The sequence below is a fragment of the Alligator mississippiensis genome, chromosome 11 (genome assembly GCF_030867095.1).
Source record: "Alligator mississippiensis isolate rAllMis1 chromosome 11, rAllMis1, whole genome shotgun sequence".
Taxonomy (NCBI): Eukaryota; Metazoa; Chordata; order Crocodylia; family Alligatoridae; genus Alligator; species Alligator mississippiensis.
Genome location: NC_081834.1, coordinates 39437542 through 39455619, shown reverse-complemented (window position 1 = coordinate 39455619; position 18078 = coordinate 39437542). Strand labels below are relative to the sequence as shown.

At 51.1% G+C, this 18078-nt stretch overlaps 1 protein-coding gene across 1 annotated transcript; it reads right to left on the bottom strand.

Annotated features, from left to right (window-relative positions):
* Positions 1-1941: 1941 nt before the first annotated feature.
* LOC102574397 (zinc finger protein RFP-like) lies at positions 1942-11179 on the bottom strand. Its single transcript, XM_014599935.3, has 7 exons — positions 10772-11179; positions 9089-9184; positions 8712-8942; positions 8430-8452; positions 7069-7184; positions 5460-5519; positions 1942-3749 (listed from the first exon to the last, which is right to left on the bottom strand). The coding sequence occupies exons 1-7, from the start codon at positions 11177-11179 to the stop codon at positions 3217-3219; spliced, it is 1467 nt and encodes a 488-aa protein (XP_014455421.1). The 3' UTR covers positions 1942-3216.
* Between the last annotated feature and the right edge of the window lie 6899 nt (positions 11180-18078).

Sequence of the window (18078 nt, the reverse complement as noted above, 5' to 3'; positions counted from 1 at the left end):
GCCACAAGGTCGCCTCTCAACCTTCTCTTGCAGAGGCTGAAGAGGTCCAGGTGCCCTTGTCTCTCCTCATCGGGCTTGGCCTGCAAGCCTTTAACCATATGAGTGGCCCTTCTCTGCACCCTCTCCAGGTTATCCACAACCCTCTTAAAGTGTGGCGCCCAAAACTGCACACAGTATTCCAACTGCGGTCTGACCAGCGCCCGATAGAGGGGAAGTATCACCTCCTTGGATCTGTTCGTCATGCATTGCTGATGCACGATAAAGTGCCATTAGCTTTTCTGATGACTTCATCACACTGCCGACTCATGTTCATCTTGGAGTCCACTAGGACTCCAGATCCCTTTCCACTTCCGTGCCACCCAGCAGGTCATTCCCTAGGCAGTAGGTATGCTGGACATTTTTCCCCCCTAGGTGCAGCACTTTGCATTTCTCCTTGTTGAACTGCATTCTGTTTTCTGCCCATATGTCCAACCTGTCCAGGTCTGCTTGTAGTTGTTCCCTGCCCTCCGGCATGTCCACTTCTCCCCACAGTTTTGTGTCATCCGCAAACTTGGACAGAGTACACTTCACTCCCTCGTCCAAGTTGCTGATGAAGATATTGAAGAGTATCGGTCCAAGGATCGAGCCCTGTGGGACCCCACTGCCCACAACCTTCCAGGTCGATACCAACCCATCCACTATGATTCTCTGGGTGCAATCCTCTAGCCAATTCACCACCCACTGGACTGTGTAGTCATCTAAGTCACAGCCTCTTAACTTGTTTACCAGTATGGTGTGGGATAACCTATCGAAGGCCTTTCTGAAGTCTAAGTATACGACATCAACCCCTACTCCTGCGTCCAGGCGTTTTGTAACCTGGTCATAAAAAGAGACTAAATTAGTCAGGCATGATCTACCTGCTACGAACCCATGCTGGTTTCCCCTCAGCATAATTTGTCCTGCCGGGCTCTCGCAAATGTGAGCCTTGATAATTGGATGCAGTACTCCAGATGCAGCCTCACCAAGGTTGAGTACAGCGGGAGGATGACATCCTGAGGTTTACTTGAGAAGCATCTATAGATGCAAGCCAGAGTTTTGTTTGCTTTACCAGCTGCAACATCGCACTGGTGGCTCATGTTCATCTTGTGATCTATTATGACCCCCAAGTCTCTTTTGGCTGTGGTGCTAGCAAGCATAACACTGCTGAGCCTGTAAGTGTGCTGTAGGTTTTTTTCCTCCCATGGTGGAGTACCTTGCATTTTTCCATATTGAAGTTCATCACGTTTATATCTTCCCAGTTTCTAAACCTATCCAGGTCAGCCTAGATCACCAGCCTATCCTTGGGCGTGGACGCTTTATCCCAAAGTTTAGTGTCGTTGGCAAACTTGGCCAGTGCACTTCTGACACCAGTGTCCACATCATTAATAAAGACGTTAAAGAGAACAGGTCCAAGAATGGAGCCTTGGGGGACACCACTGGTCACGGAGTGCCATGATGATTCACATCCGTCGACTACCACTCTCTGGGTTCAACCTCAGAGCCAATTCCCCAGCCATTGAACCATGATATAGCTGAGGCTGCAGTTGGCCAATTTTTCCATGAGGAGATCAAGGGACACCAGATCAAAGGCTTTTTCAAAGTCCAGATACATGATGTCAATCTCCTCTCCCTTTTCCAGGTGATATGTCTTTCTTGAAGACGGGCACCTCATACTCAATTCTCCTGCCAGGGTGGGGCAGTAGGGCTCCAATGTAAATATAAACCAGGTTAATGTTTTAAACTCCAATTTCTTAGTGGTCAGAAAGGCCAAGGTGGGAAGGGCGGTCCAAAGAAACAAGGTGCCCACCCCACTGGGGACATTCTGACACACGAGCCACAAGAATGGAACAGAACCCAGAGCCGGTAAGATGAAAGGAGAAAAAAGAGTGAGTGAAGACCAAGGAGCCAAAACCATTGGAAAAATGAAAGTTTCAGATGTTTATTTAGATTTCAATGACTATACAGAGATGAGGGGCCCAGTGCAAGATGGTGAAAAAGGGCTGGCATTGTCAGAGAAGCCTCAGGGAGGGAGATCTCTACCCCTATATGGGACCTGGGAGTCTTCTAGATCTGGGAAACCTCCAGGGCAGGGGCCTTTGTCTGCACATTAAACCCAACCCAAACACAAACAGGCAGGCAGCTTCCCCCAGGAAAGATCCAGCTCCCACACACATGGGCACCTCCCTGGCAAAGGAAGCTAAAAGGCACTTTGCATGCATACCTCCTGGCTCCAAAGCTGGGGCTTCCCACAGGGGACACTGCACAGCCAGCCCTGATGGAGCCCTCCAGAGCAGCAGTGGCTCCTTTGCTTTTTACACAGGGCATAACATCTTTCCAGACTTTTACAGACAGGCATTTTTAGGGTTGTATTCAGCCATAGCCTCAAACCCAGAGCCTCCACTTGCCCAGATCAGGCACTCTTTCTGGTCTGCCACCTCTCCAACTGACCCTCTAGGCTAAGCAAAGCTGTCCAGAGACCTGCACCTAGGTCTAGCCACCTGCACACTCCATGCCACCAGAGTGGCCAGCCAGGATCAGTTGACACTTCATTCCCTCCCACATAAACCCCTGGTCCAGAGCCAGGAGTATCTGGGCAATAGGACTCAACCCCTACCCAGATTGCCCTGCTGGTCCTTACAGCCTGTGCATCTGCCGGCTCTCCGCTTGATCTCTTGGCTACCTGACCCAGACACATGACCTGGCTCACCTTCTGCCTCTGTGCTCTGCCTGATCCTTTGCCTTCTTAATGTAACTTATGCCTGGTCCCTGTTCTCTGCTGGTTCTCTTACCTACTCTACATGCCTGGCCCTCTGACTCCCTGCTCCTGGCCTCCTGGCCCAGTCCATACCTGGGTTCTACTCGCTCCTCCCAACCCTGGTTGGCCCTTTGAACCCTGCGTGGCCACCCACAACATGGTGCAACAGGGTTGTTGTTTTCTTTATAGCATCCATACATTTATAGGAAGTTGACAACCCTGGCAGCCCTGCTGGTGTCCTCCAGAGCCATTGGGCCTTGAGACACCCACCGCAGTGGCTTTCATTTGCCTGTACTAACACATCATGGGCTTATTCTGAGACCTCCTGGGATGCAGGGTGGGAGGGACGGCTGAGTAGAGGGAAGTCTTGAGGAGAGGGTTATAGGGACCAGTAAAATTGAGGCCAGAGAAATCCATTTCCTTTGGTATGTTCCACACCCATCTCAGTGGCATAGTTTGAGTTCAGAAGTCCCCAGAAATACTCCTGGCCCTACCCAGAGCCAGGGATGAATTCTCTCCTCAGCAAATGAGGCTGGCGGGAAAGTGAAGATTGGGGCCTCAGTATCAGCATCAAGAAATGACACCCGCCCTCCTGCACAGTCCAGACACACCCGCACCCTGCTGGGCACCTGGCCCAGGGGAAGTGGGGTGCGATCAGGGGCAGTGAGAGCCCGGAACTGACCCAGCCAGAGCTGCACGGCCCAGATCCCTCCCTCGGGATTAAAGTTGATCAGTCCCTTCCTCCTCACTGACTCTCTGGCTACGCCCACAGCCCAGGCTTCCCCCTGCCCCACCTCCACCTCCCAGAAGTATCTCCCCAAGGTGAATCCCTCACAGCCCAGCACACACTCAAACAAGTCAAATCTCTGAGGATTGTTGGGCAGGTCCTGCTGTGCGTCTGCCAATCTTACACTTTTCCAATCAGCAGAAAGGAGGAGCCAGGGGTTTGCCGTGTCTGGATTCAGAGTCACCTTCACTGCAGAGACAGAATCACAGCGTCAGGGCAGAGCTCAGCCCTGGGGCAGACGGGGCCGTTCCTCACCCTCCCCAGCAGACCCATTGTGGCTAGGATAACCTGGGCCCCAGGAGCTGCCTTAGCTCTGGGCCCTTTGAGGCTGAGCAGAGATGACCCTGCAAATCATCATCCTAGCCTGGCAGGGGAAATACCATGACCATCAAGGTGGTTTTCCTACTGGTAGGGGAAAATCACTTTCTTGGCAGGGGGTAGTACCTTGACAGAGGTAATGCATAGTTAGCCTCTCACTTTCAGTTCTAGTGGGAATATCTCAGCTATGACGAATAGGTCCAAGGAGGTGATACTTCCCCTCTATCGGGCGCTGGTCAGACCGCAGTTGGAGTACTGCGTGCAATTCTGGGCACCGCACTTCAAGAGGGATGCAGATAACCTGGAGAGGGTCCAGAGAAGGGCCACTCGTATGGTTAAGGGCTTGCAGGCCAAGCCCTACGAGGAGAGACTAGAGAAACTGGACCTCTTCAGCCTCCGCAAGAGAAGGTTGAGAGGAGACCTTGTGGCTGCCTATAAGTTCATCATGGGGGCACAGAAGGGAATTGGTGAGTATTTATTCACCAAGGCGCCCCCGGGGATTACAAGAAATAATGGCCACAAGCTAGCAGAGAGCAGATTTAGATTGGACATTAGGAAGAACTTCTTCACAGTTCGAGTGGCCAAGGTCTGGAACGGGCTCCCAAGGGAGGTGGTGCTCTCCCCTACCCTGGGGGTCTTCAAGAGGAGGTTAGATAGGCATCTAGGTGGGGTCATCTAGACCCAGCACTCTTTCCTGCCTATGCAGGGGGTCGGACTCGATGATCTATTGAGGTCCCTTCCGACCCTAACATCTATGAATCTATGAATCTATATGATGACTATGGAAGTGGGAAACTCCTCCCTAGCTTGCTCTTGTGGCCATATAGCTGAGAGCAAGCAAAACTCTGGGGCATCTGCGCCCCAAGCCTCTGGGCTTGGGCCTGCATGTAACATGCCCACCAAAGGATTTGAATCATCTGAAGCACCAGGCAGGGATGGAGGATGCTTGCCGGTAGCAGGGTCACATATGATTCTTGAAATTGAGGGGATTTAGAATTGATATGGCTGATTTGACTTTGGACACAAACATTTTTCCTTAAAAAAAAAAAAAAAAAAAAAAAAAAAGACCTTTAGCCTGGCTCTTGCAGCCACTCCTGCCCCTGCTCATTGGCTCCCCTGCAGGGGCTGCTCCATTTCCAGCAGTAGGGACACAGGCAGGAAAATTCCCTAAACTGTGCGTGAGGGCAGCCAGAGGAGGCAGGCAGCCGTTCTGTCTCCTCCACTCCCAGGTGGGGAAATGGAGATGACAAGGCAGCATGGCAGGACTGCTGCTTGAGCAGTGACAGGGGATTAGCTGGTGGCAGGAGACAGCTAGATCTGTGAGCAGCTGCTTGGACAGAGGGAGGGGTGGGGGCTGCAGAAGAAGCAGGGGTGCACTTCTGCCAGGGGAAAGGAGGGAGACATGGCAGTCCCAAATGAGAACTCCTGCCAGCTCTCACCTCTGAATCTAACAGCTACACATCCAAGTGCCCAGGCTCCAGCTCAGGGGTTTGAGGGCTGGTGGGAGAGAAAATATGTTGGGTTTGTGGAGGATTCTGGGAATTTCTTGCAACTTTCATGTCAGTCTCTGCCCAAGCTTACCCTTGGTGTACGTTTCCTGCATATCTCCCCTTTTCTTCTCCAGGTCAGATATCAGAGTGTCTGCAGTAAAAAGACATTATACTTCTTGCTGTCTGGTTGATGAGAATATCCCCAACCAGTTGATGCCTCTCTTTCTTAAGCACCTGAGACTGAGCACAGATACTGTAGCATCCCCACCCCAGCTACTGAAAACTGCTACTTGTTGTGGCATCAGCCATTGCCTCTGCATCTCCCTGCTTCCCCTGCAAGAGAGGAAGGAAGGGAGATGCAGATGCAAGTCAGAGACAGAGAAGAGAAGACAGCACCTTTAAACCGGAGGGAAAGCTCTTTCTTTATCCCATCTCCAGTCTCCAAGTGAAGGAGGCCACTTCCATGGGCCACTTCCAACTCTGTACTGGTAAAGCAATAGTAGGGCAGTAACTTGCAGTTCCCCCATTCAGAGCCTGTGGGGGCTGGCACAGACCTTGGCACAGACTGGGGGCATCTTGAGGTCAGAAAACCATTGCTGATCTGCTCCAGTCCCATTGGTGCTTTACAATGGGGCAGGACATCAGAGGTGCAGCCTCTGCCAGGACATGGCCTCCATCCATGATCTGACCTCCACCACACTTTTGAGACACCCAGGAACCCTCCCAGTGTCTGGAGCTGCTGTACAGTTGGGAGAAGAGGTCCCTCTGCTGAAGGCATTTCACAGGAGATGGCACAACACTTACACCTTCCCTACAGCCCCCTGCAGTCTGGACACCTGGGTCCACATTTCAGATGTGGATTCAGATTGATTTAGGATCTCTGTCTTGGAGGTCAATGCTCAGGCCTGCCTTGCAAAGAGGCTCCCACCAACTCTGCCCATCAGCAGTTCTGAATGATAAACAGCTCTGGAACTCACACTCGACTGTGTTGTGTTTTGGGGGTTTCTGGTTAACTTTGGGCCTTAATAAATTTGTGCACACAGGCTGCTTCCAGATGAGCGTGGATGTTTGGTTTCCCAGGGACAACAGCAGTGGCACACCTTGTGCCACTGCTACTTGTCCCTTGGGAAGGCCTGTGTCATACACCCCCTGGCTCATGGCAAGTTACCTCAGGTGGGGTAGGGGAGGCTGGGCCCAGCACAGTTGCTGGCCCCAGCAGCCTTACTTGGGGTCCTGGGGGCTGGGGAAACTAAAGGCACAGTGTTCCTGCAGCTTAGAGTCTGGCCAACAGCAGGCGCAGGGCTCCGGCAAGCCAGGCTCTGGTTTTGGGCAACACACACCGGAGCCACATGAGCCACTCCACTTTTTTCCACATGGGTTTTTTTACCCTGGGAGAGCCCCCTCCATCCCACCCCCCATGCTGCAAGGTAGCAAGGCAGGCAGTTCCTGAATGTGCAGTGTGTGGCACTGCAGATGTGTCTGTGGCACCACATACTGCATGGTTGCCCTCATCTGGACGTGGCCACACAGGGTAAATGAACGCGAGATGTGCTGATGCCTAGGCCTTGCTACATCTACTCAAGTTGTTGACACTCCCTGTTTTATGACTAATTGAGTTATCAGTCAGTTGGTCAGAGCCATCTCTGTCCACAGCTGTAGAGTCTTGTCCTCAAATCCCCTCCCAGATCCCATCTTGGCACCTTTGAACTTTCTCAGGATCTCCTGGAGGATGAGGGTTTTCTGGGAGAAATCCCAGAGTCTCCTTCCAAGCTCAGGAGACAGCTCCCCTGGGTGCTGGAACTTCCCCTTCTCACACCTGGAAAGAGAGGATCTCTGATTACTCAGTGAGCCTATTGGTGTGGGTATTGGGTATCTTAGTATGAAATCAAGAGCCCCAGAACACATCTTACTCAATCGGCATCTGTGACAGGGGTCCAACCCCAGACCTGTCTGAAGTAGGCCTGACCCTTTGTCTCTGGACTACCTACCCACCTTTCTTTCCTGCCATGCCTTGATGGAACAATAATTATGATGTTACTCAGGTGGGAAGCTGCCCATTTACTACCCCGACACTAGGGGTTATGATCCACCACTCCAAACCTCCCCTACATGGTGGCCCATGCCTTGCAGATGGTATATAGATGTTTATCTGTATCCCCTGTCGCTGTGCCCCCTGGCACTGGGGCTGTGGACAGTAGTGTGCCTCAATGAGGCCCCTGCCTCCCCAATAACCTCAGGCCGGCCCACTGGATAAAACAACAACATAAATATGAACCCCTGGACTATAATATAATGTAAGTTCTACAAGCCACCCTCGGACTCCATAAAACCCCCAAACTGCTCCTTGAGTACTGAGTACTTTGTAGACTCCTGGAGCCTCATTACCCATAGCAACAGTCTGGCCAGCAGCCACAGCATTCCCAGGTACTTCTGCTGTGCAGGAGCTCTGTCCCCTGGCAGCTTGCCAGAGACCTCCTCCTGCCAGTCTCCGCTCTGGGGTTTATATGGGCCCAGAACCCTCTCTTTTTCCTGTCAGATGACCAGCCTGGGTGGTCGGGCTTTTAACCCCTACCCTCCTGCTACTTGATGTTCCTATAGACTCTGGTCTTAAAGGGGCAGCCCTGCCTCCTAGTAAGAGGGCTAGGGTTCCCTGTTACAGCATCTTTAACAACTCTTGGAAGGAGAGGGGAAGGGAGGCAAGACTCTTGGTTACTGTTGGCTTGAGGAGGTGTAACCAATGAATGGAGTATATTGTCTGCCCCTGCTCTCAGCTATGTGAGGCAGCCAGGCCCCTCAAGGAGGTGACATCCTTGCAAGTTACTTCAGGTTCACAGTAACCTATCTAAGAAGCCAGATGTCTCCTAAGTTCTGGATAAAGGAGAGAAACCTCAGGGTTAAGTTAACTAGGGAGATTTGTGCCCAGAATGTGACCTGCCTCATCAGTTGTGCTGCTGAGTCCTAGGGAAATATCAGCTTAATATGGTCTTCTTGCCCCTTCTCCCTTCCCACCCCCAACCCCAGCACCAGGCAATGTGCAGCGGAGTGAAGTGCAGCCACGTACCTGCTCAGGGTGTTTCTGATCTCCTAGAAGGGAAAGTGGAAAGGAGAGAGAAAGAGAGAGAGAGAGAGAGAGACAAAGTGAGTCACCCATGCCACACACTGGGGAACACAGGGGAAGCATTTTACAATTAGACCCATAAAGCAGCACTGTTCAGGCTGCAGGGTCAGGGCCTGGCTGAGCTGTCTAAGATATCTGTGTCCATAATTCAGAGGTTAATAACTATTCATGCACATGCTGGGTCACACTGTGCAGGGCCCTGAGGTGTCTCCACTACAGGCTCACCTGCAGGAGGTCACTTGATGACTGCTGGCACTTTCCTTCCATTTCAATGATCAGTTCACTGAGGCAGGAAATCTCTTCAGAGATTTTGGTGACCTTTTCTCCCTGCACCTTTTCCATGTCCTTCTCCAACTTTCCCAGCTGGGCCAGCAGGAGGCGCTCTTGTTCCTCTAGGAATTGGCGTAGTTGCTGAAATTCAAACACAATCTTCTGCCTCTCAACTCGTGCCCGTTTCTGTAAAACAACCAAATGAGTGTGAGTGCACCCACAGACTCAGGAACCCACACTGGGTAAAAAAGAAACAAAGACCCCCAGGGGAATGTACCTGCGAACACACTCCCCCAGGTCCCCTCTCCAGGCTGAAGACAATGGGCACGTACCAGATATTCCTGGGTTCTCCCCTCTCCGCTCAATTTCACTTGCAGCAACTTGTCTCGCTCTTCCCTCAGAGTCTTCAAACAGGCCTGAAGATTTTCCTGAAGAAACAGAAATGATTTGGGCTATTTTACCAGAGAAGTCAGAGTAGGCAGGCACCTGAGATGATTTTTGTGGTTTCAACTTGGGGGGTGGAAGTGTGGGAATTTTTTTAGTCTACCTAAATGCCAAGACTAGATTTCCTTGGAGACCCAAGTAGGTCCATGGCATTAGGAAGTGCAATCAATTGCTGGAGTTCAGGAGTTAGTTTCAGGACACTGGCAATTGCTTTGATCTGTTCATACATAAGAACAAAAAAATGCCATTTACTAGGCCAGACCGTAGGTTCATCTTGCCCGGTCTCCTGTGTCACACTGGATGCTGAAAGGGAGACCGAACTGGTTATGACCAGGTTTTTTCCACCCTTCCTCTGTCATTTGCTGTCTCCAGCATTTAAGGTCTAGAAAGCTCTAATTCAGAGGCTGTGTTTCTAACTCCCATGCTCAATGGCTAGTCTTGCTGCTCTTGTGATTTAAACTTCATTCATCATCTAATGACTTGAGTTCTTCCAGTGATTCCTTTATATCTCAGTGGAGATTGATTTTAGAAAAAAAATCAGCTTCTATAGCTACTTTAAAAGTTCCCATCTCCATGCCCCCCTCTTCCTCTGCCTCTGTAGACTTTAGTAAACTCTGTAATGTTGCATAGGAGTAGATGAGGATAAGTGAGGCCAAGCTAGTTAGCTGACGTCAAGCACATGGGCAAAGGAAGTGATAAGAGGCGAGGAAACATCATAGACAAAATGAACAGTAGGACTAGGATAAAGATGAGAGGTAGCATTTATCCAGTAAGACAGAAGTGAGAAATGCTTACAACTAGTTTGACCACAGCTGGATAAAATTAGGAGATTGGCTTTCAATATTACAATTAAAGTAGCCTCATAATATCAGGTGGGCAGTAAAAGGGACTATTTACCTTCACACTGCAGTCCTCTCACTTTAAGCTCCAGTTTGAGCACAGAAATCTGCCCTTGTCCTCCTGCTTTATCTGCAGCAGGTAAGGGGGTTCTTGGTGTCCTTGGGCTATGTCCCACAGCATTGTGACAGAGTTGCTTGTGGGGTTTTAGGGACAAGTTAAACAAGTGCTTGCATGGGATGATTTGTGTCTGCCTTGAGAAGGGGGCTGGACTAGAGATGACCTCTTGAGATCCTTTCCAGCCCTTCTTTTGTATGAGTCTCTTTTTTCCTGATTCTCTGTAGGTGCTGGAAAACCCCTGCTCTTTCAGGACTTAGTCTCTAACTTCAGTAAAATCTTTGTCTTGTCAGCCTGGCCACCTGTTTGTGATTTTCAGGTTTTAGAATTGAGTCTGCTGAAAGTGCCCAATCCCTTTCTCTTTCCAGCGCTGTATGTAACTGTTTCTAACTTTAGCAGGTTCAGAACCATTTTTCTCATCTGTGACTTCCCAGGTTTCTAACTGTTTTATGATCTGCAACTGTCAGTCAGACTCAAATGAATAAACTGTTTTCTACCATTTTTGTTGCAGATTTTAAAAAAATTGTATGAGTTTTAATTGTAATAATGAGATGTCTATTATGAATCACTGGATTTACTTACTCTACTAGTGCATTAGATGGACTGTGGTTCCCTACCTTGTACTCCTGCGCAGCCTCCTCTATGGGAACTATGGGTGGAGCTGGGTGTGCTAGGGATCCATCACACACCAAACAGATGGGGCTTCCATCCTCTGTGCACAGCCGTTTTAGAGCCTCCTGGGGCTCCCCAGACCCTGTTTGCTCCTCGGTGCCCTCAGGAGCATGCTTAGCTATTTCTACACCATTCTCCAACTGCCTTTTTAGGCTCAGGTTCCTTTGAGGAAAGCTCTGTCTGCACTGAGGGCAGCAGACATCTGTCACCAGCCCTTCCCAGCACTGGGTGATGCAGGCCCCGCAGACATTGTGCCCACAGTCCATAAGCATCTGCAGATCCTTGAAGAACTCCAGGCAGACGGAGCAGGTGGCTTCATCCTGGAGACTTTCGAGAGGGCTCTCAGCAGCCATGGCTCTGAGAAGGGAGTGAGACAGGTTGTTTCACTTTTCTGAGCTCAGGAAAGTGCTCAGCCTAAAGCAGCGGTTGGGCGTTTCCCTTCCTGGAAAGGATTCTTGTCTGTTGTCCTAGCAGGGGTCCCTGGGCAGTTTTCTTTTAGGGAGCAAACAGACATCTGCCTGGGGTGCCATAAACATGTTTATGGAGACAGGATTTGCAAGCAGATGTCCCTACCCCTAGTCATGCTACAAGTGCCCAAAAACATTGCCCCAGCTAAAAGCAGTCACAGTCTGTGAGGCTTTATAGGAAGGAGGTCTGCTTGCTTACTGCCTGCCCCAGGAAGTCCCCTGCAGGGCCTTCCCCAGGCATGCTTGCAGAGGCAGGCCCCAAGAATCCCCCTGTGGGGGATTCCCATGGCGGGGCCTAGCAGGCTGCATTGCCCCAGTTTGGAGCAGGCATTTGCAAGCAGGGGAACCCCCATAGGGGTTTCCCAGTTCTCAGACATGCAAAGATTCTCACACACGTGTATCAGTCTCCCACCCACCAATTCAGGGGGTACTTCAGCAAGTGAGGGAAACCTTCACGGGTTCCCCCAAAATGGCCTCCAGGGGGTGGGCATACCCCCTTGGGCTCATGCCTGCTTGACCCATTCTTGTTGCTCTATTTTGAGATGTTGCTGCCTGACACAGGCAGAGACACTATTATTTTAACCCTTATAGACAATATTGTTTTTTTTTCTCCTTCATTGTGGCGGGCTCGCTGCTTCTGCCAGGCAAGCCCGGCTCGGAGAAGGACACTTCAGGTTTGTGGAACATTTCCACCAATCAGGTAACAGCTGGGAGGGGCTTGCCCCGCCCCTGCTCGGATAGTGGGGCAGGGAGCGAGGAGCCCCTACACCTGATTGAAGCCTGCACTTTGCAGGTCCAGCAGACTTCAGGGGCGGGGCCTCTGGTGTAAATAAAAGCCCAGGGTGCTCAGCAGGCTGGCCAGACGCAGCGAGGGACGGCGAGGAGAGAGGAGCTCTGGAGAAGACCATCATTGGGACCCTGCCTGACCCTCGATGGGGTTCGGATTGGCACACAGTGCTCAGGCTCTGGGAGGCGCTCAAAGCGACTTGAGCCTGTGAACTGAGCAAGCGGCTAGGTGAGGCAGTACGTGGATTGGCAAATGGACAGCCAGCCCTGGCTTAAGGCTGCTCGGGTACCACATGGTGCACAGGTCAGCGCACAAAGAGTCAGCCCTGGGAGCAGCTCAAGACTGCTCAAGTTAGCCCTGGCTCTAGGCTGGGTAACTGGATCTCCACAGTGTGGTTCAGCATTAAACTAAAAGACCCCCAGTGTCCAGGAAAGGGAAAGACCCCCAGTGTGAGGCTGAGGAACTGGGGCCAGTGAGGGCTTGGCTCCCATAAGAGCTCCCTGGGTGCCCAACGTGAGGCACAGAGCCCAGAGAGAAGAACCCTCAACTCGAGGCCGATGGGTCCAGGAGGTCTGAGACAGTGTGGGGACCCAGAGGCCAGACTGACAGCCCCCAGAGGAAGGACCGTGAATTACTGGGAACCCAGGTCCTGCAGAAAAGGCACCCCTGGGAAAGGGACCCTGGGAGGAGTGGGCAGGGGGAAGGCCCCACACACCCTCTGCTCTCCAGAGTCAGAGGGGAGGAGACCCCAAATATCCACTGGGGAGGGTTCTGTGGAACATTCAGGTGGCCTCGGGGGAGAAGACCCTATCACATTTGAGAGACCAAGTGGTTGGAACCCAGATAGGGTGCGTCTAATATCTGGTATAGTTATGTTTCCTATTTGATATCTATTGTTACTGTTGGTGTTATAAATAGCTGGGTGTATTAATTCTGTATAATGGGTTCTGTAAGGATGTCTTTATTAGCTATCCCACTTGTGGTATAAACTTGCTGGATTGACTCTCCTGGGATCCACTCCTCTTCTGGGTCTGAGGCACAGGTACTTCCCTAAGGCAGACTTCCTCTTGCTAACAGACTTTTATATGCATATGTGTATCTATACCTGTAATTGTATCTACCTTAAAGAGTTTTATATATAAATGTTGATAACTCAGTAAATTGTATATAGTTAAGAACTTTGGGCCTGGGCTCACTCTATAGAGGAAAGAGGGATCCGCCTGAAATTCCGGCATCCCTCCCACAGCACCCCCTCCTACCTACCCATCCCATCTGATTGAGAATAGGGCACACCCTTGGGTGTACCCAGGTTACAATTGCCTCAGCTCATGGGGTGCTTGTACATGTGACGGGGGTTAAATCCCCAAAGTTTTCTATGCCCCCTAAATTGAAATGGTGGGTATAGAATAAAACCCTGAGAACTAAACTGTTTCGGTTTTTCCATCATGTTACAGCGAGAGGCCGGATCATTTTTTATTTTTGTTGGAGCAAGAGCCTGCTTGTGGCTTGGGGGCAAGCTGTCAGTTGCATCCTTGCAATTTGCAGCGTTACAAACTAAACTACATCCAGATGTAGTTTATCTTGCAACAATGTAAAGTCATTTAATACCCTCAAAAGTCTTGCAAGTATACACTGTAACAACCTTAAGCCACACAAAGTGACATTTTCATCATGTGTACATGTTAATGGTGTCACGTGTACAGGCATCCATGCTCTTTAAAAAAGGGCTGACTTAGCTCCACCTTGTGGGAAAGCTCCATCTTTCCCTTAAAGGCCACACAGTCTGTTGCAGAACAGAGCTCCACTAGTAAGTATCAGGTGTTACCTGATGATAGAGCTGTGCTGGGGTCATAAAATATTTTGTGCGTGCTACCAGCTGGGCGCTGCCAGGATGGTGTCTGCCTGACTTATATTGCCTTCCCACCAACCAGGTTCCCACAGTGTTTTCATTCTCATTGACACTGCAGGTCCCTTCGTGCCTGTCCAGCAGTGGAAAACATCTGTAAGGTGAATGGCTGTGGTGTTCTGTCATGTCTGTAAAGTCTATAGCCCTCAATGCCTACTGCCTAATCATGGGTAGGATCCCACCAGGTTTCAGTTAATCCAACCAGGTCGAAGTCTTTGTTTGCAAGGAGGAGTGTAAGTACCTCCTGCTTGTTCCCCATGCTCATAGCATTGGTATAGATACTTTAGCCCCCTGACAGGTGCCCTTGGTACCCCCCTGTCCTGATGCCTATCGGGCCCCTTAGTACTTCCGTGTACTGTTCCAGCACATGGCTTGTGGTTTGTTGATCCTAGGTTCTCTCTGTCTTTTGCATCCCCGTCCCCCGACAATCATAGCTTAAAAGCCCTGTGTAGGAGATCAGCCAACCTGTAAGAGAACAGACTCTTATCTTTTGAAGAGTGATGAAGACCATCATCTTGGTTAGGCTCCGGGAGTGGCGCGAGACGCGCGGGTGAAAGCCCACTGTGCCCCCATACCCTGAAGCCCCCTAGCGACCCCCAACTGCTGAGGAGCATCCCACCGACCCCCAGCAGCAGCCAGAGGTAAGGAGGCCCCTAGTGGGAGGGACGAGCTCCAGCCTAGCCACAGGGAGGCGGCTAAGCCAGGGCCCAGGAGGGTCTCACCCCACCCCGGCCCCTGCTTGGCCCAGCTCCCCAGGGAGCCATGCGACCGGAGCCACATGAACAGGCTGCGCAAACAGGCATGCTTTTCTGCCTGGCGCATGAGTTAACACAGAGTTTGCACAGGAGGGCGAGCGGGAGGGCCCAAGGCCCTGCCTGTGAGCCCCCTAGAGTAGGCATTCCCAGCCGTAGCCGGCCTACCAGTGGCATGCTGCGGATGGGTATGCACCACAACCCGAGGGTCCCCTCAGGGTCTGTGGCCTCCCCTCCTGGCACCTCAGAGGCCTCCACCCAGACGGAGCCCGTGGTTCCGGGCTCCACACAGACGGATCCCTGGCTCTTGGCTGTGGGATCTGCCTGTCACTTTTCCAGGCTCTGGGGACCAGGAGCATGGCCACCTCCCCTTGTGGGGTCTGCTCCCTACTGGGGTCTCCGGCGCGCCAGCTGGAGGAGCTCCAGGCTGCAGTCCAGAGACTGTGTGCCTTCAGGGACTGCGAGCAGGAGACAGACTCCTACTGCCAGGCCTGTCTCCCCCGGGAGACGGAGAGGGTGACCACGTTCTCCCTCCAGGACAAGGGAGGACTCGGGGACCTCCCCTTTTGTCCAGTCAAGGGGTTGGGCCAAGGTGGTCAAGGGTCCTAAGGCCCGCCGCACCAAGGTCGCTGCCCCGCTGGAGCTCTGCAACAGGTTTGAAACTCTTGCAGCCCCAGCAGAGCCTGCTAAGCTGCCAGTCCTTGCAGGCAACACAGGCTCTACTGTAGCTACCGCCCCCGCTCTCCCTAAGACAGAACGCAAAGTGTTCATCATGGGAGACTCCATCCTGAGGGGGGCTGAGGGGACAATCTGCCGCATCAACAACCCCCCTGCACCAAACTCCTTGACAGTTGGCAGGCTTTGTGGCCACAGCAGGGCCTAGCAGCCAGGCCTGCAGTAGTTTCCCCTCCCCCCGTGCCCCAGACAGACACAGTTTCACAAGCACCCATGTCACAAGTTTTGCCTGTCAGCAGCCAGAGGTGCAAGGCCCCAGAGCCCCCTGCACTGATCTCCTCCACAGCTGGCAGGCTTTGTGGCTGCAGCAGGGGCTAGCAGGCCTGCAGCTTTCACCCTGCTGTGCCTTAACACACAGTGTCACCCATGTCACGAGTTTTGCTTGTCCGCAGCTTGAGATGCAGTTTCCCCCAAACCCCCTGCACCTATCTCCTTGAAACCTGGCGGGCTTTGTGGCCTCATCAGGGGCTAGCATGTCTGCAGTTTTGACCCTGCTGTGGCTTAACACACGCATGTGACATGAGTTTTGCTTTCAGGAATTTGGGGTACAGTTTCCCCAAATTCCCTGTACCTATCTCCTTGAAACTTAGCAGGCTTTGTGGCCTCAGCAGGGGCTATCATCCCTGCAGTTTTGACCCTGCTGTGGCTTAACACATACACATGGCACAAGTTTGGCAATCAAGACTTTGGAGTGCAGTTTCTCTGAACCCCCTGCATCTATCTTCTTGAAACTTGGTACACTTTATGCCCTCAGAAGGGGATATAATTTCTGTAAACTTTATCTTAATCTAGACAGAAATGACAAAGTTATAGACTGTTTCAACCTTCCCCATTATAGCCTATGGGCGAAACATCAAAACGGCGTCAAAATGGCGGAACGCTTTGACTTGCCTCATTTTGTTTCAAGGCTGTTTTGATCATATCTGTTTCATTTTAATTTTGCTGTTTTGACCTCAAAACAGGTTGAAACAAAATTGGTGGCAATATTTAGCACAGCCCTACTTAGCATCTCTTCCTCCAGTTGTCTAGCTGTCCCTCAGCCTAGATGATAGTGGCTGTGGCTGTGGCTTCCTCTGCCGCTTTATCCACAAGATTTGGCAGCTTGGTTTTGAGTTTTCTGTTAAACAGCATTTCTGCTGGGGACAATCTATGTTTCATGGGTCTTGCCCTGTAATGTAAGAGTGACAGGTAAATATTAATGTGTGAATCTGTAGCTTTTTTCATTACTCCATTTTTCACCGGACCATTGGATTATGGGTACTTAGGACTTGAAGTGCTGTGATGGATTCTATGTTTGTTTGCAAACTCTTTAAACTCAAGACAGTTGAACTGAGGTCCTTTATCTGTTCTCACAATTTGTGGAATCCCGTGTCTAGCAAAAATCGATTTTATGTGAGTTATGACATGCATGCATAAATCAATGCCCACTTGATACCATGGAGCTGCAGACTCCTCCATGACTGTCATGGGCTCTTTTCTTTGCGCTGATCTGTACTTTAGACATGTTGTACAAGCTATTACAGCATCTTCTATGTCATTATTTACGCTGGGCCAGAATAGCTCACCCAACTTGCTCCCCTTGCTCGCCTTTTGCATTTTTCAGTGCCTAGATGCCCATCATGTATTCTGTTTAACATGTCTTCCTTTAGCACTGCTGGAAAAACAAGTCATGAGCCCTTGAACAAAATGTCATCCCATATTGACAGCTCTTCCTTGAACTAGGAGTAGGGGCTAAATGTATGTTTTCCAGGCCAACAAGCACAAATAGCTGTTATCACTTTTTCCAATATGGTGTCCTGAGCAGTAGCTTCTGTGATTAGTGCCCACATTTTGTCTGTGACAGGAATCACTCTTTTAGTTACATTAACATGAACCATGTCTGAGTCTGAAATTCTGTCCATTTACTGTTGTGTCATAGGCTCTGAACAATGTAACTACAATAAGTAGATTCCCTGGTATGCACTGTGTGTCTAGATCATACATTTTCAGTTGCAAGAAAATCTCTGTAGTCTTGGTAGTGTAGCAGACTCACCTTTCAGGGCTTGGGTTGAGTCTCAGGCTTGAGATCCTGCTGTTTTGATTGGTGGAGCCCATTCACCAATCAGGAGGCAGCAAGAGAAATAAAGTCATGTTCCTTTCCTGGGGTGGGGGAGAAGAGCTCCCCTGGACCTGATTGTAAACTGTCAGGTCTGGAAGACTTTAGGGGTGGAGCCCTGGAGCGTATAAAAGGAGCTGCGTGCCCAACACAAGGGGAAGATGCTGTGAGGGACTCAAGAAAAGTGAGTCCAATAAAAGCTGGGGAGCTCTCCCCCAGTGGGCAATAGGCCCAAGGTTCCTGAAGCTGCCACTGGAGAAGCAGCCTTGGGAGCAGTGTGAGACCGCTAGGGCTGTTGACAGCGCGCAGGGATGGTGCACAGAGACCTGGCCCTGGGTGCGGTGTGAGATTGCTCAAGCCCATTACAGTGCACAATTCAGTGCACAGAGCCCAGGCTTTGGAAGCCGTAAGCAGCAGCTCGAACATGCAACCCTGGCAGGGCCAGCGGGCCACACAGTGCGTGGGGCAGCACACAGGCCAAAGGCCTTGGGGCTGCAGTGAGGCAGCTCA

What these genes read in the sequence shown, in the direction of transcription:
- LOC102574397 (XM_014599935.3), bottom strand. Translation starts at nt 11,179, where the DNA reads ATGGCTGCTGAGAGCCCTCTCGAAAGTCTCCAGGATGAAGCCACCTGC. An exon ending in CATCAAGTGACCTCCTGCAG is followed by an intron (nt 8,453 to 8,711) that starts GTGAGCCTGTAG and finishes TTTCCCTTCTAG; the next exon opens with GAGATCAGAAACACCCTGAG. An exon ending in ATCAGAAACACCCTGAGCAG is followed by an intron (nt 7,185 to 8,429) that starts GTACGTGGCTGC and finishes CTCTCTTTCCAG; the next exon opens with GTGTGAGAAGGGGAAGTTCC.